The following is an 18,447-nucleotide window of genomic DNA, read 5'->3' as shown; positions in this document are numbered from 1 at the left end:
CCAAAACTTTTCCGTTCATTCGATATTTTTACCCCAAGCCATTCTGCCGATCATTCACAACAAAATGTTGAGAGAAGTGTAAGTTATGACGATTTATCGGGATTTTCATCTCAGGCTAATGCTCTACCCTATAGAAAAGCCAAGAACCCGCGCACTGCGCGTATCCTGAAAGCGCGGGAGCCGCAACTCATTGAACCCCCAAGAAGACCCTGATTTTCCACGGCGCAAAATGCCCCCAAGCGCTGGACACCGTGCTGAAGACCTTCCACGCTTTGACGAAGCCTCACAACATTCTTTTCCACAAGAAGAACGAGAACTTGCACCCATATGAGAACTCAGAGAGCCTGGAATTCCTCGCGAACAAGAACGAGTGTGGACTCGTAGCATTCGGAAGCCACAACAAAAAGCGACCCAACTGCGTTTCATTGGCTCGTATTTACAACTCAGAGTTGCTCGACCTCGTCGAGCTAATGCTGCTTCCCCCGAGAGATGGCGAGACCATCCCGCCCATCAACGAACTTGTCATGGACGTCGGTCTTGGCCTGCGCCCTATGATGCTGTTCACTGGTTCCCCCTGGGATGACCCTACATCTACTGCGCACACCATCCTCAAGAGCACTCTTCTTGACATGTTCAAGGGTGAAGAGACGACCCAGGTCGATGTTGAGGGTCTGCAGTACGTCATGATGGTCGGTGCTGAGGAGCCCCAGGATGGCCTCTCACCGGTCATCCACATGCGCTGGTACAGAGTCATCACCAAGCGCAGCGGTCACAAGCTTCCCCGTGTGGAGTTGCAGGAGGTTGGTCCCAAGTTCGACTTCAAGGTCGGTCGCACACGCCAGGCTGCTCCTGAGGTGCAGAAGGAGTCCATGAAGCAGGGCAAGCGTCCCAACGAGGAAGCCCGCACCAAGAAGAACGTCATTATGGACTCTATGGGTGATAAGATTGGTCGTGTTCACCTCGGCAAGCAGGATCTTTCTGACCTGCAGACCCGTAAGATGAAGGGTCTCAAGCGTCGCGCGGGTATGGAATCTTCCGACGAGGAGGACGAGCCATCTGCGGACATGATGGAGGTGGATGAGGTCTCTTCTGATGAGGAAGTGGAGGAGAGCCACAAGAAGGCACGGAAAAACTAAGATCGATCGATTTGCATGATTTCTTTTGCTAAGGAGTTTGGGCCGGACGGGATTTCGTTTTCTGCGCCTGTATGAACAGTCTTACGGCATATGAAAAGTTATTTTAAAAACCTCTACATCTAATAGAGACATTTCCTCCATCCATTATTTTACACTAGACTTAACAAGATTCGCCCGTACACTCGTAGCCAAGGTCTTATATACAGCCACGTGACCATGACGTCGGCTGCATTCTCACATGCCGAGGCCCTTCTCAATGCGGGAACCGATTAAAGTGCCGTCCCCTCTCCCCCAGCATCTGCTGCCCCGGGAAACTATTATTTTTTACCCTATTTCCCCTTCATGATCCGTGACGGTCTCCTGGTCTCTTTTCGTTGTCCATCGCCCCTATAACCACCCTGAAACGAGACCGACCTCTTACCGAGGCCCAGAGACGCCATGGATACACTACTCGTGAGTTCCGCTGCGCCTCCGACCATACACAACAGTATTGACCCTTCTCCCCACAGTCCCAACTCGACGCGCTCGTCCTTAAACCCGAACTTGCGCCGCTACTGTCATTAGTTAAGGGTGCACGCAATGGAATCGTCTACGGATCGAAAGTCCGCTTTCCGCATGCGCTGGTGTATGTTGGACCTCGGACAGCCGGAAACCCCACTACAAGACATAGCTGACCGATACCGACTGTTTCTAGAATGATATTTCTGTTCAGATCTGGAACGTATGTCACCCCACACGCGCGCACTTCCCTCTCCGCAAACCGAAACTGATCGTTTCGTTATCTAGAATACGCGAAAAGACCAAGCTCGTTTTGAAAGCAACTCGCCAGCACGCGCGGAACCTCGCCACATTCGCCATCATCTACAAAGCCTCGATGATCGTTCTCCGGAATATACCAGGTGGCGCCGGGAAAGAGGGACGATATGATAGTTTCTTTGCAGGCCTGCTGGGCGGGTATGCAGTTTTCGGACGACAGCCGGGCAGTATTAGCCAGCAGGTATGTGTTTTGCACTTTTCCCTGGTTGCGGAAAGAATTCAAATTTCGACTGCCGAGTACACTCCCCTTTTCTGCAGAGCTAACTCGGATCTAGATTGTTATTTACGTCTTCGCCCGTGTCATGCTTGCTCTTGCCAAGCTCGCCGTCCAACCCAACATGCATCCTCTTTCCTCCCTCATCACATCCGATTCACGCACCAAGATCACGAATAATGCTTACCCCGTTTTCGCCGGTATGACCTGGGCGATGGTCATGTACATTTTCCGCTGGCATCCGGAGACGCTGGCGTCGAGTCTGCGGAGTAGCATGGTGTATATGTATGTTTTTCTCCCACTATACATGATTCTGCCTCACTTTCGGTACTGCGGAAGTTTGGAGTCGCTTTTCCCAATGCTAATCTTCATCTCAACCACAGTTACGGCGACTCAGACCATTGGGATTCCCTCCGCACTCTACTTGTACACAACAAATGAGCTCCTAGTGGGTCCAGTTCTGTTAGCTTTTGTGTGCGTTGCGGCGTATAGAGCGGATTGTTATTTTGTTGGTGTTTTTGTACGGCGCATTCGAGATGTGCATCATTCCGGGCCCTGCTCTTCATTCCCTTTTTTACCCTATATTATGAGGCATGGGATTTTTTCTTGCATATTTTTGATTACAATATAAAATTTTAAAGACTTGACCTTGTGGAGACTTTCGTAATTGGCGTTATGGACTTCTCAACTAGAACATGCCTTGAATGACCTTGGATATATGAGCGAGCATAGAATGTCTAGCAGTTTTACGTCCCCATCAGAGCACAAACTTTACTCTTGATAGGCAATTACTCTCTGTTGTGTGTGGCTTGGAAGGTAAATATATCTTGAATAGTCGAGATCATCATTGGGAAAGCTGAAATATATATATCAAGTGGGTATATCCCACAAGGGAGACTCTTAGCACTTCTAGTTTTACTAGGCAATATGATATTTACTGAGAATGCACAATCTTGCTCTGGTTACCATGGTGAAAGTTACAGAGTTGATGTTCCAGTTAAGGAGAGGAAACAGCAGAAGGGTAGGAGGTGAAGGGCATCATGAGATAGAAGCAAGGAAAAAGGTGAACCATACTTTAAAGCAAACACAAGAAGAAAGACATGAAAAGAATAACTGATCTAAAGATAAGCAACAGAGAAGGCATAGATATGGATGGTGCATGTGACCTAACCGCTAGAGCTTCATGAAGACAGACCAAACCAAACATTAAAAGAAGCCAAAAGTATTAGGCCCTAGAGGGGCACCTCTACAACCTGGAGGCACAGCTGCCGACGGGGTATGATGGGCGGTCACATCGGCCAATGACTTACACGCAGTCCGACTTTGAAGGAGCCGTGATCAAAGCTCCTTCGCGGTCTTTCTCCCCTTTAAGTGGATCAAGTTCAAAGGTGAGGGTTGAACCCGAGGCATCCGGTACCTGCAAAGGATTTGCCTGCCGAAACAGTTAATCACAACACAAGCCTTATGCGGTTCCCGCTGGGCTACCTGGGCCGAGGCTTTGGAATGTCGGGTTGATTGTTAAATTTCTAGGAACATATGCTTCCTAATCGGGACTAGTGCGACCCACACATTAGCTTTTGGACCCACATTTTATGATTCTTAGTGCAACCTTGGAACGTCAGTGAAGGTTATGTTGACTGAGGATTTACATTTACATTTAAATTGTACATGTTTAATTGTAGATAAATTGGAATCACTGTTTGAAATTGAGGGTATAACGATACAACTTATCCAAAAAAACAACAACAACAGGGATATAGGAGAAGAAAAAAAAAAGCCAAAGATCACAATGGCAGAACTCTTACTGCCCATCTCCATCAACCTCAACAAGGACTCTCAACTCCCCATCCATCCAATCAACAGCATCAGTCGAAAGCACTGCAATGGTCCAATCCTTCTGGTTCTGCACAGGTAGCAGTCCATCCGGTAACCAGACCTTAACCTTCCACCCATCCACAATAGCAGACTCACGGGCTTCATGTGTAGCAGCGTTGGTGCCCTGGAATGCCGGCAAACCAGGGATTTGGCCCGAGTACCGACGTAGAATTGCCTGCTTGACCGTGTCGATGTTGGGAAATTGGCCTGCCGGCAGGTCGAATCTGGGGAGAATACGTTTTCCATTCTGCAAGATATTGATGCGAAGAGAGGTTTGGCCTTGGCTGGGACAGGGGGTAGTTGAGTTGGCTGTTGGGGTTGATTCTGAAAGAGGGGTGAAGGGTTGGTGGAAGTGAGGGTCGGGTGCTTGGGCAGGTTGGCCGCGTCGGGAGGCGATGTTCTCGCGGATAATACGAGACACGTCGCGGGTGATGCTGCTTGCGCTATGAGGTTGTTAGTTGGTGTTCTTCAAACGTTTGGGCAGGATAGATGGCTTACAATTCGTCTCGTGCTGGGAGGTTGCGGCCTCCGCCAATGCGCCATTGAAGACCTGAGGTGGTGTCCGCGTGGATAATGCGGTTGATGTTTTGGTCTTCACAACACTGTACGCAGTCATAATTTCCGTTGTGGATGACCTGGTAGTGGCTGTCCACTGCGGCGACGATCCCACGCCAATCGGGTTGCTGGAGACCGGAGAGAGACCATAGGTTATCCAACTCGAAGTTCTCGTTGTAGGTATCATAGCATCGACCGATTTCTTCCCAGTCGACCGTGTATCCGTCTAGCAAGAGGTCGGTCAGACCGAGATCCACAGGCTGGGACGGATCCATTGCTGGTTGTTGCATCGGCGGTGGAGGAGGGGGCATTGACTGCGACAGATCATCGCGATGGGATGTCTGGCTTTGCATTTGGATATGCTGTTCTGGAGAGAAGCGCGGGCTATTCAAGTTAGAGAAATCCTCCGTTTTACGGCGGCGGCGTTCCTCAGCACCACCTCCTTTGCGGGTCTCGATTGCGTATTGGCGTTGTCTTTCGTTGGTGACCATACGTCTCAGTAAAGGAATAACCAATGAGATGATCTTGTGTTGGTCACGCGGCCAGATGTAGGCTCTCGGGCCCATGCCCTCATTAACGACATTCTCTCCGAAAAAGCGTTCACCATTTCCCTCGGCTTCGAGGAACTGACGAACACAGTTCCAGAGGCGAAGCTTGACCATTTCCGTATCTCCCTTTCCACGCTGACCAACACAATCGCGTCTTTCGGGGTGTTCGTCGTTCAGCATGTAATTCTTAGCAGCAGCCTGGAGATGCAAAAAGTTCTCCGGTGAGATCTCGAGGGAGGAAAACATCTTTGAGATGGGAGGTCGTGTGTACTTCTTATTGCCGGAGGGTTGACGGAACAGCGCTGCCGCAGAATGAATACCCACAGCACGAGCATCCGACAAGGACTGCTGCTGCTCGGGGCGAATGTCGATACTTTCTCCGGTATATCCATGGGGGGTTTGCTGTGCGGAATGCGACTGATGCTGCGCGCCCGAGAGACCCGCGCCAGCCAAGGCGGGGTCGAGATTATCGTCATTTCGCTTGCGCTTTTTTGTCGCGGTTCGTGTGAGGCCACCCGACGATTGGGAATGGTCAGTGTGACTGGGAACTCTCATGTGTCTTCCGCTGCTCATGCCATTTCCGAAGTTCGCGTCGCCGAACCCGTTCTCGGAGAGATCTATGTCTGTGTAGGAATCTAGCTGGTGATGGTGGCCAGCTGCACCGGCTGCTGCTGCGACTGCAGCAGCGGCAGCCCATTGTGAGACATCTTGGTCTGCGGCAGCTGTGGCTGCCTCGACTAATCCCGCGAGCTGGTTGTCGTTGGGTGCATATCCGTTGTTGGCCAGTTGCGCGTTCGGGTCGAGGTGAGGGGCAGTCGCGGTCTGCTGGGAGGGTAGGTCGGATGAGGTTGTGGGGAGATGTTGGTTGGTGGAAGAGCTCATGGTGTTGATTGAGAGCTAGGTGATCCAAGACACCCGGTTCGATAAGCTGATAGTGTGGGCAAAGTTATGAGAATTGAGGGAAAAAATAGCGACAGAGAATTTTTACGTGACGAGCGCAAATTGAAGAGAAGACCCAGACCACGCTCGAGGTCTCGGATTTATCTCCAAAAGAGCACCTCTTCCAAGTTGAAGCTCGAAGCTCTTATCCAGTTGATGTAGATAACCTAATGAATAGCTTCACCATTGGTAATGTTGCTTGGTCAGAACAGAGTTGTCCCAACGCGAAACACCCAAGAGGGTGAGAAGCGCGTCACAGCGAAACTGGGACTAAAACAAAGAAATAAAAAAAGCCTCGACAGCTTTACTTCGAGTTGGCTGATAAGACGCGCGACGGTTGGATGTTTGTGCAGTTTGAAAGAACAACAGACAGTGCAAACTGAAAACCTCGAGGGTATCACGTGATTTGGGTTCTCATTGGCGTGTAGCATCCATGGATAATCTACGTTACATCTCTGACCTCAGGACTTGGATTTGATTGTTAGATTTCATGTGCACAAATTGAAGTGATCAATGATACTTTCTATCCATCTCTATCAATGTGTATTTTCCGTATATCCGTGTTGTAGAAAGCCCGAGTCGCAAACGCAAAAACCTTTTATAAGTACATCCATAATCAAGAAATCAGTCACCAAAGAGGACAAATGTCAAAAATGGTGCAATTGCATGGCAAAAATATATGGTCGTGTCAATTAAAAGTGTGAATGTTGACAGATGACCAAACATGTCTTCAAAAGCAGGCCTCGTGTGTCCGGAGAAAATGGTAAATAGATAGCATATAGATCACTGGTCCACATAAATTTTTGCAGAGGCAGGGTGAAATGAAAGGTATTCAAAGACAGCAGCACTTGATCCAGTCAAGACAGCTTAGAACCCATCACCCTCCTTCCAAGGACGACCAGCCTCCTGGGCACGGTACTGGGGATTCTTGCCACGCTCAATAGCAGCAAGCAAAGTGTCAACGATCTCCTGCTGCTTCTCTTGAAGTTGGTTGACAAGAGCATTGCCCTTCTCACCCTCAGGGTCCTCTGGCTCAGGTACCCCATCTGCTTCAACAGGGGGATCGAATCCCAAGTCGGACAACCACATCCAATTATCCAATTCCCGCTGGATCTCGTTCTTCTTCGTTTCAGCTTCTCGGTAATTATTCCATTCCTCGCTTCCGCCAAAACAGAACCCGTACCCGTCACACAGACACACGCTCTCCTCAACACAGAGAACAGCCTCCCCGGTGAAGATAAACTGCCACAGATACTCCCAGATGCGACCAGTGATATAATCACTCAGATCAGTCGACAGCAGCCAATCACGATAGAAAACAAACCGGGCCCGTGGAATGGAGCGGATCCGATCACGAGACAGGGCGAATTGCGCACAGCACGGCTGTGCGAGCACAGACGGGATCTCCTGGTCGGGGAATAACTCCCCCCATGCGCGGGCCAGCATGATCTCCTCCTGCTTTGACTCGTCTGCCTCCAACGCACCGGGGTGCATCCAGGCTGGACAGCCTGGGCCGAACCCGCAGCGAGTATTCATGTAACCCTCGCGGATGACACGGTTCAGATTGAGGCGGCGGAGAAGCTGGGCCGCGTCTCCTGCGAAGAGGTTGTCATTGTGCCAGGCGAATTGATGCGAGTGCATGAACACCGCCACGTCTGGGAGCTGGTCGTAGTGGTCCACGATGTAGGTGAGGTAGATCATAACCTCGTGGCCCTTGTTCTTGGGCGGGTGGAGCGGCGCTGTGGGGTCATCTGCAACGTAGATGGCATGATCCCAATCTGGCAATTCCTCGGCGATCCAGCTGGTATCTTCCTCTTTGGTTCGGGTCACGACCATTACCTTGGTGTATTTGTAGCCCGGGGGCTTGGGGGTGCCGGGGATGAAGTTCGGTGGTGGGGCATAGAGGTGGTTTGTGTGTGCGTGGGTCGTGTTCCAGGCTCCTGTTCCTGTTGTGTTGGATGACGAGGAGACCAGGTCACCCAGGCCGATGACTTGGGGTACGTCACGCCATGGTCGTGAGAGGCTCCGGGCTGTAAGGAGCAAGACAAGGAAGAAGCAGACGCCGAGGAAGATGACCGGTCGTCGTGGGAGAAGCATGGACGGACGGTTAGACAATCGTACACGGGTTTATTATCTGTCACACGAGATGGTGGTTAGCTGCAATGTCAATGCTACTGTGTCGTGTGCATAGGGTTGAGAGTACTGCGGGAGCAAGGTACATGCAGAGAGCGTGGAATTGAGGGAGGGGACACAATTCCTTACATATTTGAGGATATCATTGCCCCGAGAGTGTAAGGGGGTGAAGGAAGAGAAATCCGATCTAGATTGAAGGGACCCTGGTCTAACCCCCCCCGGAGAGCCTACGGGACAAATCAGATGCAAGTGGAGCCAAGGCTGTGCCGTCATGACGAAGCTTCTTTCAATGCGATTTTATATCTTTGCGCTGCATAAAGGGATTCAATATAGGCTAAATAAGACACGATTAAACTATAAATATAATAAATATCAATTTAAAAAGAAGTAATCTAATATCATCAAAATAATATTCGTATAAAATCATCGAACCAACAAGGGAAGATCCATGTCGATCCCTCCAAGAATTCAGCCACGCGGCCTTGTCTCAGCCATGGCATGGGCCACACTTAAGATCTAATTGTTCCAAGGTTGTGCTTCTCTACGTTATACACTCGTTATACGTACCAAGTTTACACTGATTGCGTGTACACTTTTCCATCTGAAGATAATCAATGAGAGCAAATACCAGGAGATTCAACTGTGGTATAAAAATCGTGAAAAGAAATCTGGGTATGATCTTTTGCTCGCAAACAACGCCATGCAGAAACGCTGGTGTAAACAACTGGGGAACCGAAAGGGTAGAGCAGACCCGGGAAGAAAAAAAAAAAAATACACAGCGAGGGTTATCAAAAGAGGAGTCCATGATCAAGCTTCTTCATCGGGCGTTTCTTCAACTGATGCGGTCCGACCTTTGCCGTTGGATGGAGATGCGGGGTGAGTGTCGGCTTGACTAGAAGCACTATTTGTAGATTCGCCATTGCTACCCCATGTAGTAGGAATGGAGGAAGCTGGCCTTGCCTCAAAAGACCCTCTAGGGGCAACGTCAGTCCACTCTTGGGATGGGGATTCTGCGCGACGTTCTGCCGAAAGGACGGTTGGTGTTGGCTGCAAAGTAGGGGGGCTGAGGAGCGCCATTTACGGGAAGGGCTTCAGCGTTGGTGGTGCCGCGCGCATTTTCCACGACGTTCCCGCTCGTTTGATCCTGAACAGGTGCGGGTAATGTGGGGGCTTGAGATGTTACAGGGCTGGCCACAGCTGGCACAGGTGGGGATGTCACTGTAGTGGTAGGCGTGGGTTGTACTGTATGATCCACACCGTTGGGGGCATTATCCACGCGCTGAAGAGGAAGGAGGGTCCAACCAGGCGGAAGAGTAAGCCCTTCCGGTAGACGAGGATCTCCAGAGTTTAGAACGTCAGCGCCCGGGTTTGCGCCATACTGGTGACCCGATGTGAAGACCGAAGATCCCGGGGCCACGGGGGAAGCGGGCCTGGTTGGCCGACAACTTGTTGATTAACAGCCCTTGCTTGGGCGAGTAACCGTTCTAGTTCCACCCGAAGCTGGCGCACGTGATTTAGATGGTCTGAGGCAGCTCGAAGGGTGGCGATCTCTTGGTTAAGTCGTTGCTCGATCTGTGACAATTGATTATTGATTTCAGCAGTGATAGATCCCCCTGGAGCCGCTGCATGTGGGGTAGGAGCGGGGGTGGGGGCTTGAGGGCGGCGCCCGAACCCAAATCCAAACCCAATATGTCTTCCAGGCGCATTCGCAGGTGGGTGTGCCCCAGGCTGCGGGGCGTTACCTTGGTGACCATGTGGATGGAGATTGTTGAATAAATCCCCACGTACAGCCCCAAAGCCGATACGGAAAGGCCCAAACTGATAGACCCGAGCACGTGGTTGTGCGTCTGCGCCTTGTTGGCCTGGCTGGACGCCACCATTCGGACCCCCGGCTGCGTTATTGCCCCCAACCCCAGCAGCCCCACGAGTTCCCTGGGGAATTACAACAGGACGTCGACATGTTGGGCAGTTTTGTTGCCTCTCAAGCCAGCTTCGGAGGCACGAAAAGTGCAAGATATGGCCACATGGGAGCTTCTTCGGACGCAGACGGTCAGGGACACGTTGTGTTCCAACGGCCGGCTGTGGTGCCGGCTCTCCAGCAGCAGCATTAGCTGCCGGTTGCGGTTGCACCGGCTGAACTGGAATCATTTCCTCGCGGCAGATGATGCAGACATCTTCTCGGGAGACTTCATCCGCCGTTGCATCCGGATACCTCTGGTGCATATCCCTTGTCGCATTTCGGTAACGCATGAAGTCCATAATGCGACGGACAAATGAGCGGATGGTTACAACAACATCGCGCAGAATGTGGATGGGGAGGCCGTAGAAAGTGAGTAGGATACCAAAGAAGCTCAAATAAATCACGAGTTTCAACAAATCAGTCAAAAGATCCAAGTAGAAGACCCAACGACCCTTCTCCTCCCATCCGGGCACATCAATCTCCATCTCATTGACATCGTTTTCGTCAGGAAGATTGTCAGGAGGAGAGGCAGCTCCCGCGCGGGCATGTTCTCGAATCGCCTCGACACGCGCAGCACGGATCTCATCCCGGCGCTCCTGCATCTTGGCCTTTATTTGCTGCCGGGTGATGGATATCTCGGTCAACGCGATAACGTATCGTAGCAGGGTGGAAGTCGAGAGGATAGTTAATATGGCGAATTCGAATCCAAACATAACCATCATATCCGGCCGTGCATGCGCAAGCACGGTGTGAACACAGTACCGCAACATGAAGGCATCGAATAACACCGTTAGCACGAGAGATGCTGCCAGTCGAGTATGGAACAACCGGGGGTTAGCCGGTGGCTGTTGCTCTAAGAACTCAACGCGGCCTTCGCCAATCCAGCCCCAGACCTTGCCGACCAGCAGCGAAATGAACATGACCAAAAACCAACCTCCAAGTTCGCCTCGGAATATGGTCATGGCCAGACATGTCTCTGTGACGGCGAACCAGGCTCGCTCGTATAGTTGCTCGGTCTCGATTGGTCGCAAGGGTCCGTAAAGAAGTCGCTGAAGCCAGAATAGCACAAAACCGGTGATGAGAAGGCATAAATTCGTGAGGATCTGAATATGGAATAATGAGTTAGGGATCATGATGACCAAGCGCGATGGCTCAAACTGGACAACTAACCATAAGATTCGCACTACTCTGAGAGAGGTAAACACATGCGGAATAGAAATTGGACCTCTGGTGAAGAGCTTTTAGAAACACACCAGTGGCTAGGACCACCGAGGCCTACAAACGGGATTGCAAGGTTAGCGGGTTGTCTCCCCCATCAGCTGCGGTACTACTTACCCCAGTATACGCGGCCAGTCTCATGGCTATGGACTGGATCGGACAAGCCGAAGGTCATAGACCGAAGGAAGGACAAAAAAGACGGGCGTCTCAAGGTATCATTTGGCGGAGCAACGATGTGAATGCCGCTTATTTGAGAGGAGTAAGTAGCTTGATCTGGACAGCTTTCCAGAATAACCCGCAGACGCCTCTCCGCATCTTACGTCAGCGACCAGCACGTGCCGCCACCCAGATCTATACGAGCCTACTGAATACATGGGGAGATTTGATTTTACTCTGATAAAAGCATAATATTTTTGGATCCTCGATAATTCAGTGTATTGTTTTTGATCTAACCCCTTAGACTTAGACTTACTAACTATGATTGTCAGGACATGTCCGTCGATCTTCGGTGTTTATCTGATCATCTCCGTCATGTGACGTCCCACATTGCCCGCCTTTAAAGAATGCAACCATTGTGACACCGTCCACAGATCATTTCCTGTTATCAATTTGCATCGATTTGAGGGATATCGTCACCTCTGAATCCCATTCTCATACTTGCTGTTTAAAAGAAATGAATCATCTCCGGTGATGGCTTCATCACCGGCATTGTTTACTGCCTCGCGCAGCCAGACACTAACTTACCTCTTGGCGGTGTGCCCCTTCTCAATCGCCTTCCTAGTCTACATCAATTCATCCATCTCGTTCGTCGTAACAGATTTGATTGGCCTTCAGGATGGAGTGGGAGATTCAGTGGGAACTCTAGGATTCGCAGATGAACTCCTTGCGCTAATTGCCTGCCCACTTTGGGGTGTGCTCTCGGACCGAATCGGAGTCCGCCATGTAAGCGTTCTACTGGTTCATATCTGGGTAATAACATTCAATGATATTGACATTAGATAGGTATGTACTGCAGGCTATGCTATTGTAGCTCTCGCGCTAGTCGTTTTTGTGCAAGCCACGAATGTCTACCCCCAGCTTCTCTTGGGAAGGTTACTTTTCAGTATCGGCGGTTCAGCAGTATCGACCATGGTTACTGCAGTTCTGCCAACTGTCACTGGCACAGCCTTTAATTCCCGGGAATATCGCGCATCTGTGTCTTCGGAGTTAACCATCACACCGGAGCGTGCCAGGAATGGTCATCCCCTAAATGTTGGCCCTTCCACCGCATCTCCGTCAGCGCGACTATCCGGTTTTGTTGGCATGTGCGCTGGCTGTGGTGCGCTCGTGGCACTGGTTGTTTTCCTGCCGCTTGCAGCCCGGTTCGAGAAAATGGGATTGTCGCCAGCGCAGGCGATCCAACGCAGCTATTATCTAGTTGCCGCCGTATCGCTTGTTATCTGCCTTGTATGCTTCATTGGTCTTCGCGATCTGCCCGGCGAGAAGGGCAAAAGTTGGAGTGCGCTTTGGAAAACGTCTCATCACTCGTGTGATGACGAAGATGATGAAGACGACGATGATCTATCTATCCATGGCCCAAGATTGCCATACTGGAAGCAATTGACAACCGCCCTTACACTGGGATTCCGAAACCGTAGCATTGGACTCGGCTACGTCGGAGGCTTTGTCGCTCGGGCCTCTTCTGTGGGGATATCATTGTTCATTCCCCTCGCTGTCAATCACTACTATCGGGTATCGGGGCTCTGCGATGAGGAACATGAACCGGTTCCTGGGTCAGGATTAGGGGACATTAAGAAAGCATGCCCACGTGCATACATCGTCGCATCCATACTGACCGGGGTGTCCCAATTGGTGGCATTAATTGCTGCGCCAGCATTTGGGTACCTGACAGACAAATCACGACGATACAATTTTCCACTTCTTTTCGCAGCATTGGTGGGTATCATCGGCTATGTTATCTTCGCCATGCTCCCAAACCCTTTATTCGAACGACCCGACGGCAATCCGGGCGTGTTTGTTGTGATGGCTCTGCTTGGAATCAGCCAGATTGGGGCAATCGTCTGTAGCTTGGCTGTACTGAGCAACGGTATCTTGCGGGTTAGCATCGACAATGAAACATTAAGAAAAATATACGAGGAGCGACGCGTCCGTGGGGACGAGAATGACGCAGAGCCTGACGAGGGCCAATCTCTTCTTGCCGGGTCTGTCAACCGGAGATTGGAGCATCTGTCCCACCTGAAAGGCTCTATCGCAGGTGTCTATTCATTATATGGCGGGGCAGGCATCCTGCTGTTGACCAAAGTGGGTGGATTTCTGTTTGATGTTCTGTCATCGGGCACACCGTTCTATATTATGGCGGGATTTAATGGCGTGCTGCTTATCATTGGGATCATCTGTGGGGGCATTAACCACTTCGGACCCTCGCCCGGAAGGAATTAGTGATCAATTTCAGTTTTAAACTCATGAAAAATTGTCACAGTGGTGCGGGATGTTGCTGGATTGGCTGTGAATATAATCTCATTCTCAGCATGGAAAATGGCCCCAGGTTGAATTACCGGCATTGCTCGGCTAGCAGGGGTCCATTGCAATTTAAGCACACGTGCGTTTGTAGGAGAAAGCGGGTAAAAACAATTAACTATTTGATGAAAAAAACCTTGGAATGGTTCGTAAGATTAATTAATTTGGCATCCGTGGCGTTGCGCGTTCATCAGGCACGGGCTTTTCCACCGGGCGTAATTTGAATCGTGCACTAACTCGTGCACGCTAGTCCTCTAGAGAGGGTCGCTAGCTGACCTGGGGAAATTACAGGCGCCAAAAGAAGAAAATAGTGAGAGTTATATACAACGTACACATTTTGAACAGCAAACATACATAGGTGCATGCTCGGTGCAGAGTATAATTCACGCAGTTGGATTTTTTATACACTGGTGAAATAAATTCCTTTGTTGATCTCATCTCGCTAGTCTCCGACGTAATATAAGGAGCATCAAACAACCTTCCCAAATAGGCATCTGACCCAGGGGTCGGCTCGGCCCCTAGGCCCGGATCAGCCTAGTTCCACAGGAAACTTCCACTAAAACGCCCCTAATTTGGTTCCCCAAGGCACTTGGACTTTGATATGGTAAATGCCCCCTTTTCCAACCTCGAACCACCCCTCGAACTCCTGGGGCCCGTTCCTTGATTATCGTGTCGTCCCTAGTGAGATCCGCTTGGACCGCAATATGGGCCAATCCCACTATGCCAAACTGGTCTTGGCGACTACTCACGGGCAACACTATGCCAAGTCAGTAATTTGCGCGCCTAACCCCCGGATGTCTCTCTCTCTGACACTTCTTCCTTCTTCCACACCTTCAGGCTCAAGCAGTCCGTCATTCACTCTTTCGTCGTTCGACAGTCTTTCGTTAAATCCAGTCCTTCGTTTTGAGCAATTGTTGATTCTACTTCAAGTACTGTGTACTTCCATTCTTTGTGAATATCCAACATCTTGATTATCACCAATTTTTCGATATAAAACACCTATCAATCACCAATCTACTTGCAACATGCGTTTCTACACCGTCGCTCTGTTGACTGGCGCTACCGCCGTCGCTGCCGGCAACACTGCAACTCTCCTCCTGCCCGGCTTTGAGGGCCAGGATCTCGAGGCTAGCGTTGTCGAAACCGTATGTCCCAGATTCAGTTGCGCTGTCAATGCGCTCTCTTGTCTGAGAATTTTAACTAACAATCCGCAGAATGGAGATGCGACTACCTACAAGATCACCTGCCCCAAGACCGCTTCTTCCTGCGGTATTGCCGGCGAGGGCATGACAGCAATTGCTGCCCCGACCTCCATGCAGCTGCAGAACATCAACCTCCAGGGAACGTAAGTACTAGCGCAGACTTTCCTTGTACGAACCGCATTCTGATATCAAACACCAGCACTGGAACTGTTTCCTGCAACATTGCCGGCACCACCTACGCCTCCTGCCAGGCCTCCGCCGGCAGTGCGACCCCGTCGGGTACCCTGGCCCAAGCTGATCTGAACTGGATGCCCGTGACCATCTCGGCCACCCCGACCCCGACGTCGACCTCCACCCCAACTCAGACACCCACCCCAACCCCAACCAGCACCAGCACCAGCACCAGCACTAGTACTAGCACTAGCACTAGCACGACCGAGGTGACCTCCACCTCTACCCCGGCTATCACCTCTTCGTCGACCCTCGTCACCTCGACCCCTAAGAAGTCCTCTTCGGCTCTCATCTCGTCCACCCCTCTGGCCGCTTCGACTCCTCTGGTGGTCGCGCCTACCACTGCCGCTGCCACCGGAACCGGTGCCCCTGCCGCTTCCTCGACTTCCTTCAACGCCGCCGGCCAGATGGCAGGCAGCGTCTGGACCGTTGGTGGTGCCTTCCTTGCTCTGGCCTGCGCTTTCGCGTAAGCTTGACGAGTGATATGTCTACATTTCTGTCTTGCGCGGCTTTTTGGTTGTGGAAGAGATGCGCTCCGTGCTTGTCGATTTATTAATTCTGGGGTTTCTGAAGTTACTTCTTACGGATGTATCCATGCATACTCCACTTATATGTGTCCATCTCTTATTCTTTAATGTTTTGATACCTTTCTCCACGACAGACTACGATCTAGCGTCTATTTTTTATTATATTTGTATCTTCAGCTATTGAATATACCTTTTCCTGCCGCTTTACTTTAGAGTTTTTCTTTTTCTGTTTCACCCCCCGGACTGGAAGTAGCCCTGTATATTGTATCCACTCCTGAACGATATCCACATACGCCTCAATATTTCTCATTTTTGGGTAAGCGTTGGGATACTCAAACCGAAGATCATCTTACAAGGCTGGGCCGGTCGTTGGAAATAGCCTGTCCAGTACTGTCAGGGGTAGGAGTTAGGGCTAACATCCGTGTCCGCATTGCGAAGCCAGCAAACCATGTATTGATATAATATATATTCACGGCTCGGCGATGTACCAGGCCTACTCTTAACCCCAACTTAAAATTACAAGGCCCCGTTTAGCGTTTGTGGGCAATCAATATTTTTAGTTCAGATAGTCGATACACAATTGAGCCCCGATAATGTGTGGATGAGGGTTGTGTCCATCGGATTCCTGAAGGCGGAGGTCCAAACTAAAGTATATGGCTCTATTTGGGTAGCACGCGGGAATTTCCCTATACGTCTTTGATCAATGTATTTTGAGAACCTGCGAGAAAAATGCAGGTTATTTCATGACTGGACCATAGTAAAAGCCTTGGTTCTTATTTAGGGGTTAGAGGGGCCATGTTCTTAGCCTAACACATTTCAATCGTCAATCACATCATTGCTAAGTGGGTTGTTATCACGCAATCTGATCAAATATATAGGACTTGAAAAACCAAATGGAAATATGGAGCAGTGAAGTTTGAAAATATCTCTCGAATTAGCAAAAACTTTACGGAGGGCATGGATACGGCTAGCGTGTTGATTACGACGCATCGTCAGCCCTAGAGAATATTGTGATTACGGCTGACCCTGCAGCTAAGCGCACCGTACGGTGGGATGCCGACTGGGATGCCGACCGACTTTCGGATACGGATAACTTGCCGAATAGATGAAGTCAGCCAGCGAAATCTAACTAATCCAAAGCCACATAGAAAGGGATATTAGTACAGTATGGTTTCAATAAACAAGCTGTGAATGGGTCGTATAGATAGTATAGGATATTCGTGCACCGTGTGCATTTTGAGTCTGTTCACCGTAATTGAAGTATATCTGGAACCTCGTATATTTTGCTTATTCGCTGACACAGTGTCAGCATGTAGCTTTGTCCTTATCTTATGCTAATGCAGAATAATATTGATAGATCAGGTGTATTCCTATAGAGGTTTAGGTACTCAGGCCAATGTACGGCCCAGCAACCGTTTTGGCCCGGGTTTTGGCCAACGGCCGAGTTGCTACTTTGCTAGAGGGAGATGTTAGTGATTACCAATATTCTTGCAAATTATTTGGATTGATGGGCAATGCTCACAAATCAAATTATATTGTGTATTCACAATGCTATATTCAAATTGTTTATAAGATGACCAGTTTTCCGATGAGAACACCATCCATCTAAACAAATATACGAACTATACGAGCTATTTCTTCTCAATCATGTCCACCATCTTGATTTCCGGCGCCAATAAAGGTAACTCACATCTACACCTTGACCCTGTTCGCAATCTAAATTTAACAATCCGCTTAGGAATTGGCCGTGGTCTTGTTAGCAAGTATCTGGCTCGCGATAATGTGACTGTGATCGCAGCTGTTCGCAACCCCAGCTCATCAGAAGCGACCTCTCTCTCTGAAATTCCCACGGGGGAGAGTAGTCGGTTGATTATTGTTAAAATCGACGCCAGCTCTGACACCGACGCCAAAGCTGCCGTGGAGTCGTTGTCCAGCCAGGGTGTGTCGGCTTTAGACATCGTCATCGCCAATGCGGGAGTCTTCGACACAGCTGCGTTCACCACCGTTGCTGAGTCTACCATTGCCCAAATCAGAACGCATCTAGACGTGAACACTCTTGGACCCGTGCGCCTCTTCCAAGCTACTCTCCCTCTCCTTCAGAAGTCGTCTTCTGCTCGCTTCATCCTGAATAGCAGTCTGATGGGAACCATTGGAGGGATCAAAGACTTTCCTCTCAAGATTGCGCCTTACGGAGCTAGCAAGGCGGCGGCGAACTACTTTGTCCGGAAAATTAACTACGAGCATGATGATATTGCTACCTTGGCTATCCACCCTGGGTATGAATCTATCATTCGACCTTTTATCTCGTATCAGGTGTTGACTAATATCTTCTTATAGTGCGGTCAAGACAGAGGCTGGAGACAACGCTGCCCGAGCGGCAGGCTTCCCCGGCGCTTTTGTAGAGGTTGAGGACAGCGTGAATGCAATTATCACCAAGATTGATGGGTTGACCAAGGAGAACGGTGCGGGAGAGTTCTGGAACATCGACGACACCACCATCGGCTGGTAGGTCACCGCCTATTCGTTATTTTACGACGAACCGACCTGTCATGATATCAGGTTCTAGACCACTGGAA

The 18,447-nt window shown here is 50.1% G+C and overlaps 8 protein-coding genes across 8 annotated transcripts; 5 read left to right on the top strand and 3 right to left on the bottom strand.

The window, feature by feature from the left end:
- Positions 1-64: 64 nt before the first annotated feature.
- On the top strand, positions 65-1,136 carry N7487_009573 (rRNA-binding ribosome biosynthesis protein RPF2; the record flags this gene model as incomplete). The annotated part of the gene is made up of 3 exons (XM_056877303.1): positions 65-78; positions 135-160; positions 241-1,136. The coding sequence occupies 3 exons, from the start codon at positions 65-67 to the stop codon at positions 1,134-1,136; spliced, it is 936 nt and encodes a 311-aa protein (XP_056725883.1).
- Positions 1,137-1,574: 438 nt separating this feature from the next.
- On the top strand, positions 1,575-2,607 carry N7487_009572 (Tim17/Tim22/Tim23/Pmp24 family protein; the record flags this gene model as incomplete). Its single annotated transcript, XM_056877302.1, has 6 exons — positions 1,575-1,589; positions 1,646-1,761; positions 1,831-1,857; positions 1,923-2,133; positions 2,228-2,451; positions 2,550-2,607. 6 exons carry the CDS (start codon positions 1,575-1,577, stop codon positions 2,605-2,607), a joined length of 651 nt encoding a protein of 216 aa, XP_056725882.1.
- A 1,360-nt stretch (positions 2,608-3,967) lies between these two features.
- On the bottom strand, positions 3,968-6,026 carry N7487_009571 (uncharacterized protein; the record flags this gene model as incomplete). The annotated part of the gene is made up of 2 exons (XM_056877301.1): positions 3,968-4,484; positions 4,540-6,026. 2 exons carry the CDS (start codon positions 6,024-6,026, stop codon positions 3,968-3,970), a joined length of 2,004 nt encoding a protein of 667 aa, XP_056725881.1.
- A 924-nt stretch (positions 6,027-6,950) lies between these two features.
- N7487_009570 (DUF3431 domain-containing protein) lies at positions 6,951-8,180 on the bottom strand (the record flags this gene model as incomplete). The annotated part of the gene is made up of 1 exon (XM_056877300.1): positions 6,951-8,180. One exon carries the CDS (start codon positions 8,178-8,180, stop codon positions 6,951-6,953), a length of 1,230 nt encoding a protein of 409 aa, XP_056725880.1.
- A 1,021-nt stretch (positions 8,181-9,201) lies between these two features.
- hrdA (E3 ubiquitin-protein ligase HRD1) lies at positions 9,202-11,535 on the bottom strand (the record flags this gene model as incomplete). The annotated part of the gene is made up of 4 exons (XM_056877299.1): positions 9,202-9,646; positions 9,697-11,279; positions 11,347-11,451; positions 11,512-11,535. 4 exons carry the CDS (start codon positions 11,533-11,535, stop codon positions 9,202-9,204), a joined length of 2,157 nt encoding a protein of 718 aa, XP_056725879.1.
- A 549-nt stretch (positions 11,536-12,084) lies between these two features.
- On the top strand, positions 12,085-13,833 carry N7487_009568 (putative MFS transporter; the record flags this gene model as incomplete). Its single annotated transcript, XM_056877298.1, has 2 exons — positions 12,085-12,336; positions 12,397-13,833. 2 exons carry the CDS (start codon positions 12,085-12,087, stop codon positions 13,831-13,833), a joined length of 1,689 nt encoding a protein of 562 aa, XP_056725878.1.
- Positions 13,834-14,936: 1,103 nt separating this feature from the next.
- On the top strand, positions 14,937-15,814 carry N7487_009567 (putative GPI anchored glycoprotein; the record flags this gene model as incomplete). The annotated part of the gene is made up of 3 exons (XM_056877297.1): positions 14,937-15,056; positions 15,126-15,256; positions 15,313-15,814. The coding sequence occupies 3 exons, from the start codon at positions 14,937-14,939 to the stop codon at positions 15,812-15,814; spliced, it is 753 nt and encodes a 250-aa protein (XP_056725877.1).
- A 1,704-nt stretch (positions 15,815-17,518) lies between these two features.
- Positions 17,519-18,380, top strand: N7487_009566 (SDR family oxidoreductase; the record flags this gene model as incomplete). The annotated part of the gene is made up of 3 exons (XM_056877296.1): positions 17,519-17,552; positions 17,610-18,147; positions 18,209-18,380. The coding sequence occupies 3 exons, from the start codon at positions 17,519-17,521 to the stop codon at positions 18,378-18,380; spliced, it is 744 nt and encodes a 247-aa protein (XP_056725876.1).
- Positions 18,381-18,447: the final 67 nt, after the last annotated feature.

This window comes from Penicillium crustosum, assembly GCF_028827405.1.
Source record: "Penicillium crustosum strain IBT 35664 chromosome Unknown utg000004l_segment0_segment0, whole genome shotgun sequence".
NCBI classification, from domain to species: Eukaryota; Fungi; Ascomycota; class Eurotiomycetes; order Eurotiales; family Aspergillaceae; genus Penicillium; species Penicillium crustosum.
The sequence above is the reverse complement of the archived record's forward strand: the minus strand, read 5'-3'. Positions and strand labels throughout refer to the sequence as shown.